Consider the following 24,706-nt stretch of genomic DNA (forward strand, 5'->3'; position numbering starts at 1 on the left):
AGAGGTGCTGTCATGCATTCTTTGTGATGACACTAACAGGACCTCTGAGGTGATAGCACTAAGAAATTTAAAGTTACTGACCCTCTCCACCTCCGATCCCCTAATGAGGACTGGCTCAAGGACTCTGGCTTCTTCCTCAAACAGTCGATGATCAGCTCTTTGGTTTTGTTGACATTGAGTGAGAGGTTGTTGTTGTGGCACTGTTCAGCCAAGTTTCCAGTCTCCTTTTTATATGCCAATTCGTCACCACCTTTGGTTCAGCCCACAATGGTGGAGTTGTCAAAAAACTTGCCTTTTCCTTAGCTACCCTCTTGCTCCAAATTCTCCATAATCTTATTTGTCATGGAGGCTTCTTGACTGCTTACAGCCTTTCTGATTTCTTGTTGAAGTTCTTTCTTACTTTCATATTCCTCAAAGACCTTATCTAATTTCAGCTTCTTAGGCCTTCATATGCTTTTGCTATTTGACTTAGCATAAAAGTATCCCTTGTCTTACGATGTTCCTAAACCTTCCCATCCTTTCCTTTCAACCTCAAGAGAACATGCTGGTCCTGATTTCTAATATGCTTTTCTTTTAAAGACTCCCACTGTCAGATTTTGGGGGTTAATGATTGTGCTGCCTTTCTCTATTTCTTGATTTCATGGCTACCTAGAGAAGAAGAATTTTAAGTTGTATGCTTTGACAATAAATGAACCTTTGAATTAAGTGGTTACCCCAATTAGCCAGTTTCATGGAAATAGTTTAAAAAATATAAAAGAGACAATCTGAGTAACGAACTACGTATTTAAATATTATAAAGAACAAATTTGAACACTATTAATACTACCACAGTGCTAAAAACTGTTTTAGTTCCTAACAGTTATCACTGGAGGAATTCAGCCCACTGCCGTGATTTTTTGATTGTAATTGAACAAAATCAATGCAGACACCTTGTACAGATAATGGACTGCTTTCACACAGTGCTATCAATGATTGCATCCTCCCATTCATCATTTCCAATGTAGCATTCAAGATGATCATCGATACCTAAAGTTTCTTCATAGTTCCTAATTTGATTAAGTAGTGAAATTCTTTCTTTTTCACTCCTGGCTGTTTCTGGCATCTCTAAGTCTGAATGTCTAAAACCGCAGTGAGCAAAGCAGTTCTGAATTGTCTTACTGCTATTGAAGGTTTTGAGTGTATTTGTTGACATACCAAATCTCTTCAAACTTCTAATCAAGTATAGCCGCTGTCTTGTCTTCATTTATAACTGCATTGATATGTTGGGACCAGGTTAGATCCTCAGAGATCTTGACACCCAGGAACTTAAAACTGCTCACTCTCTCCACTTCTGATCCCTCTGTGAGGACTGGTATGTGTTCCTTTGTCTTACCTTTCCTGAAGTCCACATCAGCTCTTTAGTCTTACTGACGCTGAGTGCCAGGTTGTTTCTGCGACACCTCTCCACTAGTTGGCATATCTCACTCCTGTACGCCCTCTCGTCACCACCTGAGATTCTACCAACAATGGTTGTATCGTCAGCAAATTTATAGATGGTATTTCAGCAATGCTTAGCCACACAGTTACGGGTATATAGAGAGTAGAGCAGTGGGCTGAGCACACACCCACGAGGTGCACCAGTGTTGATTGTCAGCGAGGAGATGTTATTACCAATCTGCATAGATTGTGGTCTTCCAGTTAGGAAGTCAAAGATCCAATAACAATCTCCAACCCCCTCACTCCCAGAAAAAAAGTGACTGTATATAGACTGTACAAAGTATATGTGAAAACATTCTTCAATGCACGTGTAAACTGTTTTGAAAGATTAAAAAAATAATTGTTATCTCTATGGCAAATGTGTATTATCCAGAGTAAATGATTGGGACAGCACAGTAGCATAGTAGTTAGCATATTGTACCAGCAACCTAGGTTCAATTCCCGCCACTGCTTGTAAGGAGTTTGTACATTCTCCCCACAACTGCATGGGTTTCCTCTGGGTGCTCTAGTCTCTTACGACAGTCCAAAGTCATATTGGTCAGTAGGTTAATTGGTCATTGTAAATTGTCTCGTGATTGAGGTTGGGTTAAATCAGGGGATTGCTGTGCAGTGTGGATTGAAGGGCCAGAAGGGCCTGTTCTACACTGTATCTCAATAAATAATAAAGTATTTTCTGAGAATAATGTACAGGGTTGAGAAAAGAAATCTGTAGAAATAAATAGACATGTGGAATATATCTGGAAGTCTGTGACAACTTTAGCAACTTACTTTGAGGCTTGATACACAAACTTGCACACGACTTTCTATCATTTTTAAATGTTTTTCAGACCAAGTGTGCAGCAGTTGTCAGACAGTTTGAAGGCAATGGGAGCGGATTATGTGATCACAGAGGGGGCACTCAGAAAACCAGAAATGAAAGAATTATTTAAGGTAACCATTGCTCCCCTTAACATGTGAACAAGAGCTTAAAAGACAATTATTTTTTACTTCAGCTAGGGCTTCCGATGGTTTGGATGCCGATTGTGTTAACTTGAAAGCTGTTCTGCAGCACTAAATTACAAGGAATAGGCAGCCATATGCTTTATTTCCAAAGTTCAAGTGCATTTAATATCAAGTTTAGTGTACATTATACAACCTTGAGCTTCGTCTCCTAACAGGCAAGCACAGAACAAGGAAACCCAAAAGAATCCATTAAATACGATCATCAAACACCCAATGTTCAGAGAGAAAGAAATCATGTAAACAATAAACGTAAGTAACATTCTGAAGTCCAGAAAGGGAGGCAGTTAGTTCAGTGCAGAGCTGAGTATTGTCACAGAGCAGCAAGCTGAACTAGCCTGTATAGATACACTCCGGTGTCTGAACCCGCCACCTCGATTTGGCCTGTATCCAACCTTTCTGATTCGGCCCAGCGCTTAATTGATCAAACCTCAGGCGTAGAGACGGGCCCCCCACCTTGCCTCACTGATTCTGTCAGGTCACATTGCCTCCAAGTCCAAAGAAAAGTTATAGGCTATTGTTTGAGATAACCACTCACCAGGAAAGGAATGATTTACAAACTATTTAGTTGTCTTCCTTGTCTCTTTGACTGCCAGCCAGAAGTCACTGAGATTCGCCAGCTTAAACTGGAAGCCATGTATATTAGTTATTGAAACAATTTGTTAACTTGCATGTGAAGAAGATTGTTCAGTTAAACAAATGCAGAAGAAATTGGCCTGAAAAATAATGGTAATCCTGGGAAATTGAAATGAGGATGTAGTCAACTGATCTGTGGAAATCCATTGTAGCTGTGTTATTCAATAAGAAATCAATTGATTGTGCTTAATTTCTTAGGTTTGCGTAATTCATGTAGGGTTGTAAACAGGTTTGCTACAGATATCCACTCGTGTATTATTGCAAATCAATATGTTTTTATTTCAGTGTTTAGTATAATTTACTATAGAACATGGTCAAAACACACCGGTAAATTCAGGTACCTTGTGGCTTATCTGAGTGCTACATCTTCAGTCTCTTCCAAGGTGAAACAAACAAACAGTGACAGGAAACTTGTCCTGATCGGGGATGTTCTAATTGGAATTTCAATGTGAGCACCAGAATCAGGTTTAACATCACCGGCATCTACTGTGAAACTTGTTGTTACTGTATACGGCAGTAATACATTGCAAAATGTAATAATAAAAGCTATGAATTATAGTATGAAGTGCATATATTTTTTTAAAAAGTTAAATAAGTAATGCAAAAAGGGGGAAAAGTAGTGAGGTAGTGTTCGTGGGCTCAGTATCCATTTAAGATTGCAGAGGGGAAGAAGTTGTTCCTGAATCATTGAGTCTGTGCCTTCAACCTCGTCCCTGATGGTAACAATGAGAAGAGGGCAAGTCCTGGGGGTGATGGAGTCCTTGATGATGGACGCAGCCCTTTTGAGACACCACTCCTTGAAGATGTCCTGGAGGGATGACGGGGAGGCTAGTGCCCATGATGGAGCTGAGTTTACAAATTTCTGCAGCTTGCTTCAATTCTGTGCAATACTCCCCTCCCCCCATACCAGACGGTGATGCAGCCTGTTAGAATACTTTCTACGGCATATCAGTAGAAATTCGCGGGTGTCAAGAGAGAATTGAAGATGGGCTCTGCCTTTAGATAAACATTGGGAATGGGAAGTTGGTGGGTCACTGTTTGGCTTTATTTAGTTGTATCAAAGCTCTTTACCTTGGCATAATAATAGGAATAAACACTGTGCACCTTGAACGTACTACCAATCTTAGCAGTATACTAACTTCTCTCCCAACAGTTTTGGCTTCTGAGCCTTTCTGAAGTTTTCATCATGAAAGCCAGCAATGTGAAATGGTAAATCTGTTTCTGATGCTGCTTGACTTGCAGAGGAACAACAATTTCTAGCAATTCTGATTTTATTTCATATTTCTGACATCTGCAATTCTTTTGCTTTTTGACTGACATTGTATCCTTCTGTTAGAAGTCCAACTTTCAAATCTGCTTCTACCTTTATCCCTCTTCTCCGATTGAGATGTCTGTAGTGTTCTGAATACCATAAGATTGTTCTTCTGATGGCTAGCATGCTCTGGGACTTGTTTCTTTGAGTCCAGTCCTTTGAGGGGAAGGGCCTCTCCCTCCCCATTTTTGTTGAACAATGCAGATCCCTTCTGACTATGTGTCTACCCAACTCCTGAAAGGCACTGATAATTGGTTTTGGCCCCAGGAACATCTTGCCTGTTTTGGAAGTGTAAATTGGTCTAGATTTCTGTTGCGGGCCTACTGCTGGAGAGAATTCCAAATTTCTATCATCACTTGAAAATTTTTTATTTGTGCAAGTTGTTAGTGCTGCTATTGAGGGGTGACCTCGTTGAAAACTACCAAATGTCAAAAGGCCTTGATAGAGTGGATGTGAAGAGGATGTTTCCTATGGTGGGGAGCCAAAGGCCAGATGTCACAGCCTCAGAACAGAGGCCATATTTTTAGAACAGAGGTGAAGAGGAATTTCTTCAGCCAGAGAGTGGTGAATCTGTGGAATGTTTTTGCCATAGGTGGCTGTGGAGTCATTGGGTATATTTAAGGCAGAGGTTGATTGATTCTTGATTAGTCAGGGCATGAAGAGATACGAGGAGAAAGCAGGAGATTGGGGCTGAGAGGGAAAATGGATCAGTCATGATGAAATGGTGGAGCAGAGTCTATGATCTAATTCTGCTCCTATACTTTATGGTCTTATTTTCAGGATACGTTTAAAGTGGAAAAAAATACACCTGAATTTTTATTTTCATTTTCGTTATTTCAATGCAAGGCCACCACAATCCTTCTAAAAGAACACATACAAAAAGCTGGAGGAACTCAGCAGGTCAAGCAGCATCCATCCTGATGAAGGGTCTCGGCCTGAAACGTTGACTGCTTACTCTTTTCCATCGATGCTGCCTGGCCTGCTGAGTTCAGTCAGTATTTTGTGTGCGTTGCTTTGGATTTCCAGCATCGGCAGACTTTCTTGTGCTTGTGATTTACACAGCCCTTCTAGTTAAGATGCTTGGGGAGAGAGTTCCACAGAGATGATGAAGCCTGGAGAAGAATCTGCAGGAGGATGGTATTCCTATGTACCTGCTGCTGTCCTTGTCCCTTTTGGTAGTAGAAATGCAGTTTATAGATGGTACCTATTGCAATCAGTGTGCTGGTTGTGGAACAAATGAGCTTAAAATGGTTAATGGAATGCAACCTTAACAGTCATTCCATCCACAATCTTCTTGAGTTGGCACTGCACTCGAGGCATTGTGTTCCAGACTTGTGTCTTATAGATGGTAGAAAGGCCTAGGGATGGCAGGAGTGAATCACTTGCAGCAGGATTCCCAGGCTCTAACTTGTCCTTGTATTCACAGTTTGGATTCAGGCTGATCATTTGAGTTCCTGATCAGTTTTCACCCCCAGATTATTGATGTTAGGGGAGCTCAATGTCTAGGGTAGGTGGTTAGACTCACATTGAAGTGATCATTACCACCACAGCCAGGTATTTTTGAGGGGTTGAACTCCCATCCTCCGTCCCTCCTGATTGGTTAGTCCTCATCCAATCAGGTTTCGCTGTCCCACCTCATTTACAATCAAATTTCAGCTCTTACTTAGAGTGAGACCTTCGTCTTTGTTAAAATTCTTTTTCTCTAGTTTTTATTTCAATGGCTTCCTTCACCATGCGGACCCAAAAGCCACTGGCGTGGCCCAGTAGATCTGTGCCGTCAAAGACAACCCTATGGCCATTGAGAATGCAATGTTCTGCTACCGCCAATTTCTCCAGTTAACACTTCCTGTGCTCCTTGATGCGGATTTCCACCATGCACCCCATCTGGCTGATGTATGCTGCTCTGCATTTGCAGGGAATCCTGTAAACACCAGTCGTCCTGAGTCCCAGGTCATCCTTGACCCACGTGAATAAATATTACTAAAAACATGAGTTCTTGTGGAGTCCTTGAAAATTAGTCCATAGGTTGTGGAATCAGTTCAGAGTGAAATTATCCACACTGGTTCAGGAGCTTGATGTTGAAAAGTATTTACATTTCCTGAACCTAATGGTGTGGGACCTGAGGCTCCTATCGCTGCTTCCTGATGGCAGCAGTAAGAGGAGAACACCCTGGATGGTAAAGGACTTTGATAATGGATGCTGTATTCTTGTGACAGCACTACTTGTAGATGTAGGGAGGGCTTTGCCTGTAATGACTGGGCTGCATCCAACACTTTTTGTGGTTTTTCTCATTTTGGGCATTGGTGCTTCCATACCAGGTCACGATGCAACCAGTCAGGATGCTCACCACTATGTATCTTTAGAAGTCATCAAAGTTTTAGATGACTTACCAAGTCTGAGCAAATTTTTAAGAATGTGAAGAATGTTGTTGTGTGTATAATAACATACTTTCTTTAATGAATATGAAAGATGTGTTGTGGAGAGCATTCAAACTGGCTGCATCACCGTCTGGTATTGGGTGGGGTGGGTTTGCTACTGCACAGGGTTGACATAAGCTGCAGAGAGTTGTAAACTCAGCCAGCTCTGACATGGGCACTAGCCTCCATCGTATCCAGGACACCTTCAAGGAGCAGTGCCTCAAAAAGGTAGCGTCCATCATTAAGGATCTCCATCACCCAGGACATGCCTTGTTCTCACTGCTACCATTAGGAAGGAGGTATAGGAGCCTAAAGGCTCACACTCAACGATTCAGGAACAGCTTCTTCCCCTCTGCTCTCCCCTGTAAGTGGACATTGAACCCATGAACACTACCTTTCCACTTTAAAAAAAAATTCTCCCCTACTTATCTTAATTTAACTGTAATATAGGTATACTGAACTTACTGTAATTTGGATGGCTGGTGGTGTAGTGGCATCAGCGCTGGACTCCGGTGCGAATGGTCCTGAGTTCGAATCCAGCCGGCTCCCTTACACGCCTTCCATCCGTGCTGGGCTGAGCGTCAAACTAGCAACTCGACCTTGTAAAAAAAAAACCTGGAGAATGCTACAGAAATGCCACATGATGAGCAATCTCCAAAAAGATCAGTGCAGAAAGCTTGTAATGACGACGCCCCGATGACTCCACTAGGAGTTAAGGGCACTCTTCTTCTTCTTCTTACTGCAATTCACATTTTTTTCTATATTATCATGTATTGCATTGTACCACTGCTGCAAAATTAACAAATTTCACGACATATGCCGGTGATATTAATCCTGATTCTGATACCAATACACAAAACCCAATTTTGACTTGCCCTATCTCCAGCTCTTTATCTTTCCTGCACACCTGGCTACACGTATCACCTTCCAGATATCCGCATTCCCCTCCCCCACCATTTTATTCCGTTGTCATCCCTATCCCTGTCCCTGTCCAGTACTGAAGAAGGGTCTTGGCCTGAAACGTCAATGGGATTCTTTTCCATAGATGCTGCCTGACCAGCTGAGTTCCTCCGGCATTTTGTGTCTGTTGCTCTGTGTTCCTCGTATATTTTAGAATCATGTGCACTGTTTAAGATACTTAAGTTCATGTGTTAACATTTGTGGTTTAATGAGACAACCACCTGGAGCAGAGATTCCCAACCTTCTTATGCCGTAGAGCCTTGCCATTTGTTGTTTCATGAACAAAGTTGCCGGAGAGAAGTAGCTGATAGAAATGAGGTAGTTTCTTTATTTGACAAAATGAGACACAGCAGACATCATGTTGAGACCTTTTCGGAGGAAGAGGCCTGCTCGACCCAACATTACATGACATTTTATATGCTAAAGATCAAAGGACAATTCTATATTTACAATACATCCACAATGCTTTCCTTTGAAATACATATAACTTCTACACCTCCTTCCTCACATCCACACTACAGACACAGAAATGAATTTTAAATCATAGTCCACAACTTTTAGGAATCCATTGTCCAGAGTTGCATTTTAAATTTCACCTACAGTCCGTATTCATATCTGAAGATTGGTGCCTGAAGTTAGTTGCTTTATGTCCTAACCCCAAAAACACCCAAACAACATTAACCGAGGGGTTCATGGACCCCAGGTTGGGAACCCCTGACCTGGAGTCTAGACTTTGATTCATTCATTCTATAAGCTAACTTAGAATTCTTTGCAGGTTTTGTATTTCCTCATTTCTCCAAATTAAAATGAAATCTTTTTGATGCTGTTCCTACAAGCAGGAAGTTCCAAGACCTCGTCTAGCTCTGAATGGTGTCAGTGGTAAAACTGCTACAGACATGCTGCAACATTTAGAGTAAGTATCATGGTTGCAACAAAATGAATTTCCAGTATCGGATATACTTGGTACAGTGAAGGGGGACCACCTGAATTTCACATGTCTTTAATAGGGCTTCAGAGCAATCCTCAAAGGAGGTTGAATATTTATTTGTCAATGTGACCCTAGTCACAAGATCATTCTTGCACACACTGATATATGTTACATGTAACTTGTGTGGTGTTGTCTTAACACACATTCCATCAGCATTTGCAGTAAAAGTTTGGTCTGGGTCAGATCCTGTCAATGGCTCAATGATTCAATTTAATATCAGAGAATGTATACAACCTGAAATTCTTACTCTTCACAGACATCTACGAAATAGAAGAAAAACCCCAAAGAAAGACAGACAAAAAAAGTTAGAACCCCAAAAGCCCACCTATCACGTACACACAACCCTGTAAAAGTACCAGCAGCAATAGAACACACCTGGAGTTTGGTTTTGCTGTTACCAAAACACTATTTTATTAGTAACTACCAAATAAAGAAACCAGAAGTTAGCCGGGTATGTATATGTAGGTGTGTCGGTAAAGTTCCCAAACTCATTCAAGCTTAGGTGGTAAAAGTTACAGTCTTACAATGGTATGTATGAAAGCTCAGTTCAGTTCAAATGCACAGAGTTGTTATTGTTGTGACGAGGGAGATATTTGTAACCCAAGGTGAAATCCATGATAGGAGAAAAGCAAGTAAACTGATGTCGTCGATCTTCTCGTTGTCCTCAGAATCCTCCCACGAAGTATCACCAACAGTAGCTTATCACAAAGGGGACCATCTTCAAGGGAACAACCCCCCCCCCCCCGCCCGACAAGGGTAGACACACCAGTAGATTCCATAAGGTTACCCCAATCACACACAACGTGATAGCCGCTTATCCCGTTCCACGATATATGAAATAACTCCAACAGTGATTTGCCACAGGGGTGCCTTTCTTCAGTGAACTACCACACACAGACAAAGGGTAAACACATGCATGGTATTCACAAAGGTTTTCCCTCGCCAGAGAACCCACTCCTGTGGATTAACTACGTGATAATCACACTTTCATATTCAAATAGAATCAAACTCGCCCTGTAGGACTACTTGGAGAGAGAGTCCAAACAGTGATCTCCTGTCACTAGGTTTCTTCTGTTTCAAACCTTCCTCTGCTCTCTCTGCAAACTTCTCCTAGTTGCAGCAACTTGTGAGAGTCATTTATCAATACTCTGCATCGATCTCAGCTCACCCCTCTTGGGCTACTGAAAGTTTAAACCAGCGACCCACTCACTCATTTGTGTCTTCCATTGACCGAAACCATCTTGACTCTGACTGTGTGTGTGTCTCTGTGAAAGTCATCCGACCTTGTTTATTCAAAACAAGCCGCGAACTGGTATAAACATTCATTGTCTATCAAATAACTCTACCTCTCTTCCACCATGGCAACTCAGAAGCCGACAGCAATAGTCAGTGTCCTTGCTTAAGTCCAAACAAGACCTGCTCACCATAGCAACCCAGCAATTTTGTAATCAGTAGAAATCCAACAGTGTCCAAAGGTCAGTCTCATCCTCTCAGCGTTTTAAAGTGACAGTCCGCAGAAAAAATTAACACTAGGGGTTTGTAACATGCTGATGGCACACGCTGATGTACGTTAAAACTCACGTATAACTTGCATGGTGTCTTAACACACATTCCATCAGCTTTTGCAGTAAAAGTTTGGTCCAGGTCAGATCCTGTCAATGGCTCAATGATTCAATTTAATATCAGAGAACGTATACAATCTGAAATTCTTACTCTTCACAGATGTCCACAAAACAGAAGAAAACCCCAAAGAATGACGAACAGAAAAACGTTAGAACCCCAAAGCCCACTCCTCCCTGTTCCCATGCATCAGCCCCCCCCCCACCACCCACCATGCAAGCAATAGCAAAGCCCCCAAAGACCGTGATCTAGAGTCCATCAAAAAACTGTACATTCCAACACTTTGATATCTCAGACAGGTTCTCTCTTTCACTATGGAGGGAGAGACAAGTATCACTCCTGCCACAGAGAGAGAGAGAGAGAGAGAGAAGGACCAACAGCTCGCTGTTTCGACGTTAAGTCTGCAGCGTCGCTTATTTCAACAGCCGCATACACTGCTGTGTCGACGTTTCGATCTTACTCGACGTTTCAGTTGGCAACACCGGCGAGGGGTCGTGCGGATGGCGCGCCTCCTGCCAGTCTCACCTGGAGTTCCCCAAACGTAGGCCTCTCGGTGAGCTCCGAGAGCGAGAGCCCACTGCCGTGAAGAGCTGCAGTTTGAGTGAAGCTGTAGATCACAGGACCCCAGATGAGTCAGGCGATTTAAGCTGTAGTAGAGCTGGGGGTGGTGGGGGGAGAAAAACAAATGAATATTGCACGTGGACTTGATATAGTACTTAGTCCATTTACAGAATGGCAGGTCAGATGCACCAGTAGTTGACCTGTCTATGTTTGTGACTGGAGAGTTGTAGCGTGCAGATGCAGAAGTCGTGTCTGAGGAGATGCATGCAATGCTTGTCCTCTGCGAGGAAAGAGTCAAGAGTCCATTTGTTGAAATTCACTTTAATCTGGGGCAAGGTGCGCAGGTGGATTTGCTCTGCAGTGTTTCTGCTGCTGAATGATAGGATTGTTGGTTTTGAAAATTAAATAATAATAAATTGGAACATAGAACAGCAACAGCACGGGAACAAGCTGTTCGGCCCATGATGTAATAGCTGAACTAATTAAGCTAGTAATGAAATGTCTAAATAAATAATTCTTTCTGGTTAACACAATATCCATATCCCTCCAGTTTCTGCGCATCCTATTCAAGTGCCTCTGTTGTATTTACCACCTCAGCAGCGTATTCCAGTGTAAAACAAAACCTGCCTGTGCGTGTCCTTTAAACTTACTCTCCCCTCCCTCTTAAGTGCATGCTCCCTATTACTAGAGATTTCAAACCTGGGAGAAAGAAGCCAGCTATCAATGCTATCTATGCCTTTCATAACAATATAAACATATATCAGGTCTCCCTGCAGCCTCTGCTGCTCTAGAGAACACAACTCAAGTTAGTCTGACCTCTTGTCATAGCACACTTTCCCTAATCCAGTCAGGATCTAGTTTGCATCTTCTCCAAAGCCTCCACAGCCTTTCTATAATGGGGTGTCTAGAAATGAATACAGTACTCCAGGCGCAGCCTAGCCTGGAGTTATAGTTATAGCTAGCCTAGTTATAAAGCTGCAATGTAACTTTCTGACTCAATGCCTCATCTAATTAAGGCAAGCATCCCATACACTTTCTTTACCACCCTATCAACCTGTGCAGCTACTTTCAGGAAGCTATGGACTTAGACCCCAAGATTTCTCTTTATATTAGTGCTGTTAAGAGTCCTACTTTCTTCTTGCACTTGACCTCCCAAAGTGCAATTCCTTGGTAATGGGAACTGTTTTACTGCCCATTATGCTGCTAGCGTTATAGGGCAGCAATGAAGGTCCTCCATCTCTGGCAGTGCTCAGGGTTTCCCTCATTGTGTTAGTAGCTTGGTTTTCCCTACTGTCAGTCATGCAAGTCCCAGGTGGAGACTCAGGAATACTATCGCACTCAGATGTAGAAGGATTCTCCATTGCTATTTCCGTAACAGTTTTGCTTTACCAGTCAGGGTTGTTAGCCCCGAGTTGTGAACCCCCAAACCTGGAGGACCGGTGGACCACTCTTAATCTGGCCTCTACCCTTTGACCTGTTTGGCATGGGTGACCCTACCAAGAGACAAAGCCTAAAGCCCTGACTCCAGCCAGCATAGCCCTCCGGGTCATTGAGACACATGAGCCTCCAAAGCCAACCAGGTCGTGGTTCTCTTGGAGGTTGGTAACAGAAGAAGATGGGGGTGGAAAAGGGGTATGAGAGTACCTAGGTGGATCAGAAAAGGGCACCAGATGTGAGTGTTATCTAAAGTTGGGAAAAAAACAATTAGTGTTAATTGGGTTATAGAATTAAGGTGTGCAATTAATTGTCTTAATAACACATTATGAAATCCGAACTAGGGTGCTATCATACAAGATTGGAGTCGTGTGAACAGTCTCAGAGAACTGTGGCTTTAAGTTTCCCTTTAGAGATCTCATTCTTCAATACTTCTCCGAAATGAAGTTATGATTTTTTAAAATCAACATTGCATGTCGTGCCATCACAGATAATAGTGGTTGAGATATTAATGAAATGAACACAATTGAAACAGACTATGGTGCCTAAAATTGCTTATTGTTGTGCAAGTCTCAATGATCTTTCTGCAACACCGTGAATGAAGGGTTGAAGAATGTTCAAGGGTTAAAATAACAGAGAACTGTGCTCAGTTGAGAGAATGCAAGACCAAAACAATTAATACCTGTGGTATTCATAAGCAACCGTTAATTGATACTGGTGATTTGGCAAATGGTCACATAATTTCAAATGAAACAGAATCAGGTTTAAAATCACTGTGAATTACAGTAAATGTATATATTAAATAGTTAAATTTCAAAAGGTAGTGAGGTAGTGTTCATGGGTTCGATGTCCATTTAGGAATCAGACAGCAGAGGGGAAGAAGCTGTTCCTGAATTATTGAGTGTGCGCCTTCAGGCTTCTGTACCTCCTTCCCGATGGTAGCAATGAGAAGAGGGCACCAATGAGAAAATCCTAATATTATGCTCCGCACATAATAAAGTTCAAGGTTGCTTTTGATTTTTTTTCAATATGACTTTTGTTACCACAGGCCATGTCTTATTTTGGATCTTTCTAATACAGGAAAGGAGCAACTGTTGTGACATATGGTGGAATGGCAAAACAACCTGTCACAATTCCAGTGGTAAGGAAGACTGATTTCTGTATAATTTCTCATCTTACTATTTTAGATGGTTTCTTCTGACCTTTATGGTAAATAATTGGAGCTGAATTCTTTAAAAATGAAATTCTAAACTTTTGGGATTATACTGTTTGATAGTACTGGCCAAATGTAATAGTAATGGCACAATATAAAAGTACAGGAGCTCATAGTTCTTATCCTATATAGGAGCAGCTGTGATGGAATAATCATGTGATCTTTACCTACTCTGCTAGTGACCATTAAAAGCATAAAATCAAAATGAGGTGGACTGTGATTGGCAAACTACCACAGTAACACTCACTAAACCTGAGATTCAGTGGAAGCATGAGTGAGTGCTGAGTTGGAAGTTGGCTGAATATAGTTAACCAGCTTATGTTAGTGGTTGGCCTCATCAACAACTATGACGGGACAGAGTACAGAGTGGAAGCGGTGTGGCTGATGGATTAGCTTGAGAAGAAAGCCTAAGGCTGAATGTGGAGAGGACCAGGGAAATCATTACGGGCTTCGGGAAGGTGCAGATGAATACATGGCTGCTCCATAGACAGAGTTAAGTGCACCAAGTTCCTGGGAGTTCACATCACAGATGATTTCACCTGGTCCCTGAATATCACCTCCCTGAACAATAAGACACAGCAGCGCCTCCTCTTCCTAAGGAGATTGAGGCAAGCGAGGGCCCCCCCCCCCCATCTTAACCACATTTTACAGGAGCACCATTGAGAGCATCCTGACAAGCTGCATCTCCGTCTGGTGTGGGAGCAGCCGAACATCGGATTGGAAGTCCCTACAAAGGACTGTGAGAATGGTTAAGAGAATCATAGGGGTCTCCCTACCATCTATCATGGACATTTATCAGGAGCGCTGCGTACTCAGGGCCCCTAGTATTACTAAGGATCCCACCTGTCCATCCAGTATCCTCTTTGACTTTCTACCATCAGGCAGGAGACTCCGATGCATAAAGACAAGAACGATCAGGATGGGAAACAGTTTCTTCCCTCAGGCAATTAGGCTTCTGAATTCCCTGCCACATTGCATTTGAAGTGTCACCGTTAATCTGTTCTGTACCTTACAATATTTAAATTATGAACTTTATTTATGTTTAATTCATCTGTAGATTCTATCCTTACTTTCATAAAGTTCTGTGTGTTATGTATACTACTGTGCTTTACACCCTGGTTTGGAGAAACGTCTTGTTTGACAGTATTACTTATTTACTTACTGCCCGTTACGCTGCTGGTGTTTAGGGCGGCAATGAAGGCCCTCTATTTCTGGTGGTGTTCAGAGTTTCCCTCATTGTGTCAGTAGCTTCCTCTCTGTCTTCACTACTGTCAGTCATGCAAGTCCCTGGCGGGGATTCGAGAATACTGTCACACTCAGATGTAGAAGGATTCTTCACTAGTGTTTCTGCGACAACTTTGGTTGACCAGTCAAGGTTGTTAGCACTGAGCTGAACCCTGGAGCCTGGAGGACCAGTGGAGCACTCTTAAGGCTGATTTATACTTGTGCGTTGCATCGACACCATAGGTAACGCATACCCTATGCCGTACCTACACCGTACCCTACGCAGTAGGGTGACGGGCACCTCCCCAAAGAAGTAACTTGCGTCGCGGCGACGCAGACCGCAACAACTGTGATTGGTCCACTTGGTAGCACCGCATTTCCGGTTGCTGCTTCTCCGCCATGTCTGTAGGCTGTGTGTACACCGATATGAAATAGATGAACCAAATTGTCAAATCTACCTGCCGACATGCGGAAACATTTGAAATGCATTTTCTCATCCATGTCTCTCACGAAGAAACTACACAGTGGCACAGAAACCCCACCGCCAGCTAGCGTTTTGGCGCGCACGAACACATGCTTGCTACGGCGTAGAGCGACACAGATGTGAAAATCAGGGTTGCGGCGTAGCCCGTACACACAAGTATAAATCAGCCTTTAGTCTGATCTCTACCCTTTGACCTGTTTGGCGTGGGTAACCCTACCGAGAGGCAAAGCACAAAGCCCTGTCTCCATCTAACATAGCTCTGTGGTCATTGAAGCATGCAAGCCTTCAAACTACGAGAAGGTTGTGGTCCCCTTGGAGGGACGGTATACATGTATATAGTTAAATGACAATAAAATTGACTTAACATATCTTGAGCTCATTAACATAGAGAAGTATCAGAGCTCAGGGGATTGATTCAGCCATCACCTGGAGTAGCCACTTCTAGGCCCTGACAATGGCCCCCGTTCCCCGTGCCAGCCAGGATGCAGCCTTCAATCCTACATCTTGGTGCGAGGGGCCACGTCAACACCTCATCATTTGTAGGTAGCCTCTGCACAGAGTCTTGATGGTTCACTCTGCATTGAATCATGCAACACTGGTATAACCCAGGTTAATTAAACCCAAAGATGTAATGTGCGGAGGGATGAAAGCAAGGCTTACCAATTTAAAAAAAAAAATTTTTTTAATCGAGAATTTGAAAATACCACTATGTGATGGGGGTGCGGGCCGGGCATAGCCAGAGGCAAGAAGAGAAACGAAGCAAGGATTAGAAGCTGAAGACATAAACTATTAGGAATGGAATGAGTAGTGAGTATCTTAACCCTATTTGAAAACCTCAGGGTGAAACCCCTGGAGGAGAGACAATAGATAAAAGATGTATTGAAGCAACGGCTATAACACGCAGTAGCTATAATGAGACAATATCGACAGAGACCGTTATCGAAAACCCCTACTGTGTAGTCGGGAATTAGTTCTGTAAAATCGTAACAAGGGACTTGCTCAAGTTTTGGTCCAAGTTTGTGAACTGACTTTCTGTGGATGATGAACGATTTCATTCCATTGAACCAAGAAACAAAATGGTGAGCCACCCAAGAGTCGAAGAACCAGCGTGGGAGCGAAATATGTAATGATGCAGATGATTTAATATGGTTGGATGTGCAAGTTTAATTTCTTTCGAAGAATCCAAATTTGATTCTCTCCAAGAACTGATTATTTTTGCAAGGACTTTGATAATTTACTGAATGAGATTTACTTTGTTTAAAAGGTGTGATGTTGGAGAATTGTTGTGAAAGGAGTTAAACTGCGTGTGTGTGTGTGTGTATATGTATATGTGTGTGTATGTGTATATGTGTATGTGTGTGTATATATATACGTACACATATAATTTTTTGAATTTGAATTTAAACTTGTAAATACACTGCCTGGAACTGAAACTGAAGTTAAGTATAATACTTAAGAATAGTAATTATATTTGGTTTTCTAACTAACTAGGGATAAGTAAAAAGGAAAGTTTAGTCTGTAAACTTTTAAATAGGGAATAACACCAGTTCTAATTAGCTAGAGAGATCAGAGTAATAAAAGAATCTCACTGATTCCAATTAAAAAGGAATTTGTTGTGGTTTGATATCTAAGATTTGGAACCTAAATAGAATGTTGAAATTCTGAATTGTTCTTGCTTATGTAAATACTTTGTACATATTGTTTTTCTTCTTCTTGTAAACAAAACCATATTTCCAGAAGTGTGTGGTTTCCATTCGCTGCCTCCTTCCGATACCTAGAATTTTCTTTTTTTTTAAAAATTTTTTAAAATTTTTCAAAACATTTTACAAATTAAAAACCCCAAATCCCAATGAGGAACATTAAAACAGTGCAAAATTAAGCATACAATAACAATATGTTACAAAGGAAGAGAATTTAGCAAAAAAAAAAGCACCTAAATTAAAGACAAATAAGCTTAGTGTCCTCCCCAAGCCCCACAACACAAGAGAAAACAACAGCAACTCCAGACCAACAACAACACAATATAGAGAGTATAAGTCAGGACAGCCAAACTCCCAGACTGTGAATACACTCAGCAACAGAGGATAATAATGCCTTCTACCAGAAAAAAAAGGAGCTGAAAGCAAGGGACCGAAGAGAAAAAAAAACCCTAGTCAAGAGGAAGGTTATGAAAGTACTCGATAAAAGGTCCCCAGACCTTATGGAACTTTAGATCCGAATTGAGAACTGAATAATGAATTTTTTCGAGGTCCAAACAGACCATGATGTCGTTAAGCCATTGAGCTTGAGTGGGCGGGGCAGTATCTCTCCATCTGAGGAGGATCAAGCGTCTAGCCAGGAGAGAGGAAAAGGATAATATTCGGCATTTGGTCGGACCCAGACATAAATCTGTCTCGCCCCAAAAACCGAACAGAGCAATTAAGGGGTTTGGTTCTAGGTGCTGATTCAGAATACACGATAACGTAGTGAAGACACCTTTCCAGAATTTCTCCAAGCTTGGACAGAACCAGTACATATGGATGAGAGAGGCCACGCCCCTCTTGCATTTATCACAGAGCGGACTAACGCTAGGGTAGAATCGAGATAGTTTAGATTTAGACATCTATGAACAATCTTAAACTGTAAAAGGCAGTGGCGAGCACAAAGAGAGGTTGAGTTAACCGATTTGAGGACTGAATCCCAGATCTCCTCAGATAAGGAGATATTTAAATCCTGCTCCCAGGCTATTTTGATTTTATCCATGGGGGCCTGTCGTAAGGCCGCTAGTTTATCTCGGATGATTGATATTAAGCCTTTACCTAGTGGATTCATGGAAAGAAATAGGTCCATAGCATTTTTCACAGGCATTTCAGGGAAGTTAGGAATTAAAGGAGCAATAAAGTATTGGATTTGGAGATATCTGAAAAAATGAGCATTGGGCAGATTGAACTTAACAGAGAGCTGCTGAAAAGAAGAGAAGCGATTATCAATGAAAAGATCTTCAAAATGTCTAATGCCCTTCCTATACCAAACCTGGAATGCTGAATCGTATGTAGTAGGTAAAAAAAGGTGATTATGAGCAATAGGGCTGGAAACGAAAAACCCCTGGAAACCATAGCATTTCCTGATCTGAGCCCATATACGCAAAGTGTGTCTAACAAGAGGATTAGCTATTGATCTGGGCAGACTACTAGGGAGTGCAAAGCCAAGAAGTGCAGAGATAGATAATTCTTTGGTGGAGCTAAGCTCCATCGCCACCCAGTTAGGGCACTCGGGTTGGCCATGGAAGAAAGACCAGAAGGTAGCACAACGTATATTAGCTGCCCAATAATATAAATGAAAGTTAGGTAAAGCCATGCCACCCTCTTTTTTAGATTTTTGGAGATGGATTTTATTAATTCTAGAGCGCTTATTCTGCCACAGATATGACAAAATAATAGAGTCTAAGGAATCAAAAAAAGATTTAGGAATAAAAATTGGGATAGATTGAAATAGGTATAAAAATTTGGGGAGAACATACATTTTAACAACATTAATACGACCTTCCAAAGACATAGATAGAGGTGACCATTGTACCAGACTCTGTTTTATAGCATATGAAAGGTTGACAAAGTTTTCACGAAAGAGATCTTTAAACTTCCTTGTGACTGTAATTCCAAGATAAGTAAATTGATTATGGACTACTTTAAGAGAGAGATCATGAAATGTTAGTTCTTGTGCTTCTTTATTAACTGGGAGAAGTTCACTCTTATGTAAATTAAGTTTACCTAGAATTTTCTGATGGCCCGCTAGTACCTAGTGTGGTTTGATCTTCTCAAAGAGTGCGGCGACTGGTCACACGCGATAAGACCGGTGCTACACAGGTGTTACTGAGATTAGAATTTTGTTGCTGCAGGCAATGGTTTGCATTAGGTTCCCAGCACAGGTGGTTAGAGTATGTACCTTTAAGTGTTCAGATCCACAGCATCTGCAGTTGTATTTTTGTGTTTAGACTCTACAGCCAAGTGTGTATAAGTGACAGCTCTCTGTGAAGTAACGTGAGATGGAATGCCAATGTGACTTGATTTTACTGCCTGGCTTTGATTGATTTTTTCTCCCTGTTGTACCTATATTATTCTGGATTTCAAGTGTTAATGGTGAAGCTGAAAATGTCCTTATCATTCACTAATGTAGTTTGCCAAAGATGACTAATCCAAGGATGAAAATTCAAGCAGAAAGTAGTGCAAAAATATATCCCCATCTGGATCTTGCTGTTTCTTGCTGATTTTATATAAATATAAAATCATGCAAGCAGTAAAAGTAAGCTAATTGCATTTAGAGCTGAAGTTTTATAATCATATAACCATATAACAATTACAGCATGGAAACAGGCCATCTCGGCCCTTCTAGTCCGTGCCGACGCTTACACTCACCTAGTCCCACTGGCCCGCACTCAGCCCATAACCCTCCGTTTCTTTCCTGTCCATATACCTATCCAATTTTACTTTAAATGACAATACAAATAACCTGCCTCTACCACTTCTACTGGAAGCTCATTCCACCCAGAATGAGCTTTCTTTTTACGAAAGACCCGAAGCAGGAGCAGGCCACAGCCCCTCAGTTCATTGTAGTGCTGAGTGAACGTTGCTGGACCGCAGACATGAAGCCAAGCTTCACTGTGGCCTTAGTTCAGCACGGAGCAGAGCAGCGAGCAGAACTGGCCGGTCCCAACACCCTGACTTTTCCAATCTGGCACAGTATTTAAATTGTCCAGACAGCAGATTGTTCCTCGCTGTCAGACTGCTCAGGTGTCTAGACCCCACTGCCATGATTTGGCCTGTATCTGACCTTTCCAATTGGCCGGGCACTTAAATCAGTCAGGCATTGGGACTTCCCTTGCTCTTGCTTTCACCTCTCCATTGTTAACAGCGATCATTATTAATAAGGTGTTTAGTAGCTTTCTTTATCTTGTATTTTGCCACCAATAAGTAGCCACTGGGCATCACCAGCGGCATCTTAAAGCAGAAGTTCCTGACAGGTTTTAGTGTTGTGCCTTTTGAGCAGTGATTATTGGCTCTGTATTCTGTTTTAGGGGACCATCAGTTATAGCAAAGTTACCAGGGAAATTGGTGAAGGGAAGACAGTGGATGTTGTCCACATGAACTTTAGCAATATATTTATCAAGGTCCCACATGGCAGGCTGGTCAAGAAGATGAAGTTGCTTGGCATTCAGGATGAAGTAGTAAATTGGATTAGACATTGGCTTTGTGGGAGAGCGGTTGTAGATGGAGGGCGGTGAGTCGGATGTGCCGCAGGGACCGGTGCTGGGTCCGTTGTTGTTTGTCATCTATGTTAGTGATCTGGATGATGATGTGGTAAACTGGATCAGCAAACTTGTGGATGTGACACCAAGGTTGGGGGTGAACTGTACAGCGAGAAAGACTATCAAAGCTTGCAGCGGGATCTGGACCAGCTGGAAGAAGGGGCTGAAAAATGGCAGACGGAATTTAACGCAGACAAGTGTGAGGTGCCTCCCTTTGGGACGACAAGCCAGGGTAGCATTTAAACGATGAGGCACCGAGGATAGCAGTAAAAGAGAGGGATCTGAGAATACAAATCCATAAATCCTTGGAAATCGCATCACAGGTAGATGTGGTTGTAAAGAGAGCTTTTGACACATTGGTCTTCTTAAATCAAAGTATTGAGTACAGGAGTAGGAATATTAAATTTAAGTTGTATAAGACATTATTGAGGTCTAATCTGGTCATTGAACTACAGGAAACATATCAATAAGATTGAAAGAGTGCTGAGAAAATTTACATGGATGTTGCCATGACTGGAGGACCTGAGTTATAAGGAATGATTGAATAGGTTACAAATTTATTCCCAGGAGCATAGGAGAGATTTTATAGAGGTGTACAAAATTATGAGGGTATAGGTGGGGTAAACACAAGCAGGCTTTTTCCACTGAGGTTAGGCGAGACTAGACCTCGAGGTCTAAGTGCAAAAGGTGAAATGTTTACAGGGTGACATGAGGGGGGAATCTTCTTCACTCAAGCTGGTGAGCGTATGGAACGAGCTGCCAACAAAAGTGGTGCATGCATGTTTGATTTCAACATTTAAGAAAAATTTGGATAGGTGCATGGATGTGAGTGGTATGGAGAGCATTGGTCTGGGTGCAGGTCGATGGGATTAAGCAGTTTAATAGGTTTGGTACAGACTAGATGGGCTAAAGAGCCTGTTTCTGTGCTGTGGTGTTCTATGGCTTTTTAACAAGGAATGTTACTGTATGTATATTATGCTAGTGCAGAAAAATGTGCTTTGTCTGATCTGGATGTTAACATCGGGATTTTAGCACTTTATTCTTCTCCTTCCCAGAGTACACTAATCTTTAAAGATGTTAAGATCCGTGGGTTCTGGGTGACACAGTGGAAAAAAGACCATGGGCACGGTGAGTCTACTTTGAAGCTGAAATTTGCCTCGTGGGTTTTGATTACTTTAATTCTGATGAGGCTTTATTATTTTTCAGAGCAAGGAAGAATACAGACAGTCTTTTGTAATTATTCTCAGTCAATTCTTTGGTTTGATGTTGATTTTTGGATCATCTGACTTCCTTCTTCCTTTATAAAACTTAGCTTGAATGATGCGATTTGGTAATTGAAATTATGGCATTCAAGCCAGCATGCTATGTTCCTTTTTCTTCTGTTAGCAGATCACGCAACTTTCGTCATGAATTACCACTCATTTAACTTTACAATTAATAATAAAAATCTAAATAGGGAGCAGATTCAGAAATCAGAGGTGCAAAGAGACTTGGGAGGTAATGTTGAAATTCCCTGATTAAATTTATTTTAAAGTTAGAAAGACAAATGCAATGTTAGCATCCATTTCAAGAGGACTAGAATAAACAAGAAAGCATGTAATGCCGAGACTTCATAAGGCATTAGTCAGCCTGCACTTGGACTATTATGAGCAGTTTTGAACCCCTTATCTGAGGAAGGATGTGCTGGCATTGGAGAGGGTCCGGAGGAGGTTCACAGGAATGGAAGGGTTAATGTATGAGGAATGTTTCATAGCTCTAGGCCTGTATTCACTGAAGTTTAGAAGAATGGTGGGGAGGGGGGGAGTATCATTCAATATTGAAAAGCCTAGATAGAATGGACATGGAGAAGATTCCTCCTATAATGGAGCAGTCTAGGACAAGGAGACTCAGCCTCAGAATACAAGGATGTCCATTTAGAACAGAGGTGCGGAGGAATTTCCTCAGACATAGGGTGGTAAATCTGTGGAATTCATTGGCACGGATAGCTGGGGAGGCCACATCTTTGGGTATATTTGTATAGATGTAGAAAAGTACAGCACAGAAACGGGCCCGTTGGCTCATCTAGTCCATGCCGAACTATTTAAACAGCCTTGTCCAATTGACCTGCACCCAGACCATTGACATCAACACTCCTACTTTCCATGTACCTATCCATTTTAACTTGACTGTTTCAAAAAAGTGTGTGTGTGTATATATACAAACATATACACACACACACACACACACACACACACACACACACACACACACACACACACACACGTGCACACACACACACACACACACACACACACACACACACACACACACACACTCTCTCTCTCTATCTCTCTATCTCTATCTCTCTCTCTCAGGAAGCGCAAAACGCAGAATCAAATATCACTGTGATGATTGTACGCTCTAGTATCAATTGTTTGGCGACAATAAAACAGTAATAATACACATACATACACGTTAATGTAACAGTTTTTTCTCTATATTTATTTATCATGTATTTCATTGTACTGCTGCTGTAAAATTAATAAATTTCATGGCATATCCTGATGATAGTAATTCTGATTCATTATTGCTTCCCTCAATTTCTTGTTATTTAATATCCTATGTGTGTGCTTTTCATGTAACACGATGGAACTCTATATTTTTTTGAAGCTGCGTTTCTGCTTTGCCAGGTTTGCTGCAGGAAATGATCTCTCATTTGTGTGGCTTCATTCAAGCAGGGAAGCTGAAGGCGCCAATTTGCACTGAGGTTCAATTTCAAGACTATCAAGAAGCCCTCAAAGCTGCTACCACACCATTTATATCAAGCAAACAGATTCTAATCATGTGATACCATTTTAATAATTTGTAACTAATCTAGATAGATTTAGAAATCAGATAGTTTCAGAAAGAACACGAAGGTTAGTTTATTTTCAGCTTTATTCCATCCAGTCTGATGTATAAACTTTTCACCATATCTGTAAGAATGGGAAATTAACTGGATATGTACAATGAAAGCCTTAATGTGTATCATGTAAGTTGTGTCACTTTCTTTCTCCCTGTTTGCTTTATCTTGACAGTAGAGTGATACACAAATCAAATCAAGTTTAATTATCATCCAACCATAATAGATAGGGTGAATGAGGCAGCGTTCCTCGGGGGCCATGGTGCAGAACGAACAAAATAGCACATTCAAAAAAGCAAGTAAAGAAGCAATCGCGTGGAAAAATAACACATAAGTAGTGGAAGACCTTCAGTGACATGTCCTGCAATCTCCTGGCAGTGTGCAGATGCACGCAATCCAGACTGTCGTTCCACCGCTCGAACATGGCAGGTCAGCACCAGTGGGAGAAGACAGCCCCCAACGCCACATTGCACCGCCCCCAGCGTTTCCTCACCTGGCCTGCAGCTGTAGGCAAGCCCCTGGCTTGAGGCCTCGTCAGTCTACAATCAAGGCTACATGGCTTCTACAATCGCACCACCAGACAAGACTTACGCTATCACTGTGCAAAAGAGTCTCGCGATCGCAAGTGAGGTAACCATGACAATCTACCACAAGCCGCCTTCACGCACCAACTCTCATGCCTTTGAGTAGCGGGCAGCAACACAGTCGTGAGCTCTGCTCCTCCGAACCCAAACTGCCTTCTCCAACATCCCAACTTATGAAGTGTGTTGTAGATGCAGACTTAAGCTCTGTATAAATTTTGGGTTTATTATGGACATAAATAGAAGCAAGAGAAGGCTATTCAGCTCTGTGGGCCTTCTCTGCAATTCAGAATTTGCTGATCTCTTTATATCTATTCACAAATTCCCTTGATTCCTTTCAAAGTTCAAAGTAAATTTTATTATCGAAGTGTATATATATGTCACCATATACAACCCTGAGATTCATTCTCCTGCAGGCATACTCAGCAAATTTATAGAATAGTAACTATAAACAGGATCAATGAAAGATCAACCAGAGTGCAGAAGAGAACAAACTGTGCAAATGCTGATATAAATGAATAGCAATAAATTACAAGAACATGAGATAAAGAGTCCTTACGGTGAGGTTATTGATTGTGGGAACATTTCAATGATGGGGCAAGTGAGTGTAGTTATCCCCTTTTATTCAAGTGCCTGACG

The 24,706-nt window shown here is 41.7% G+C and overlaps 1 protein-coding gene and 1 long non-coding RNA gene across 5 annotated transcripts in view; one reads left to right on the forward strand and one right to left on the reverse strand.

Moving 5' to 3' along the window:
* Positions 1 to 23,611, forward strand: part of mecr (mitochondrial trans-2-enoyl-CoA reductase) — a 46,311-nt gene extending 22,700 nt beyond the window's left edge. For 2 of the 4 annotated variants that reach the window (XM_059949298.1, XM_059949301.1), the window contains exons 6-10: positions 2,304 to 2,406; positions 8,637 to 8,713; positions 13,484 to 13,544; positions 21,661 to 21,733; positions 23,275 to 23,611. In XM_059949298.1, the coding sequence (XP_059805281.1) occupies positions 2,304 to 2,406; positions 8,637 to 8,713; positions 13,484 to 13,544; positions 21,661 to 21,733; positions 23,275 to 23,432 (472 nt within the window). In that variant the 3' untranslated portion in view covers positions 23,433 to 23,611. Of the gene's footprint in view, positions 1 to 2,303; positions 2,407 to 8,636; positions 8,714 to 13,483; positions 13,545 to 21,660; positions 21,734 to 21,811; positions 23,151 to 23,274 lie in introns of those variants that run through there. The other 2 variants (XM_059949300.1, XM_059949299.1) reach the window with 2 other exon arrangements.
* The window catches only part of LOC132380477 (uncharacterized), a 47,171-nt gene that overhangs the window by 13,369 nt on the left and 9,096 nt on the right, over positions 1 to 24,706 (reverse strand). Inside the window, exons 2-4 of the long non-coding RNA XR_009507783.1 lie at positions 10,135 to 11,066; positions 7,306 to 7,439; positions 1,373 to 1,496 (exon numbers count right to left, since the gene is read on the reverse strand). This is a non-coding gene — a long non-coding RNA (uncharacterized LOC132380477). The remainder of the gene's footprint in view (positions 1 to 1,372; positions 1,497 to 7,305; positions 7,440 to 10,134; positions 11,067 to 24,706) is intronic.

The sequence above is a fragment of the Hypanus sabinus genome, chromosome 24 (genome assembly GCF_030144855.1).
Source record: "Hypanus sabinus isolate sHypSab1 chromosome 24, sHypSab1.hap1, whole genome shotgun sequence".
Lineage (NCBI taxonomy): Eukaryota > Metazoa > Chordata > Chondrichthyes > Myliobatiformes > Dasyatidae > Hypanus > Hypanus sabinus.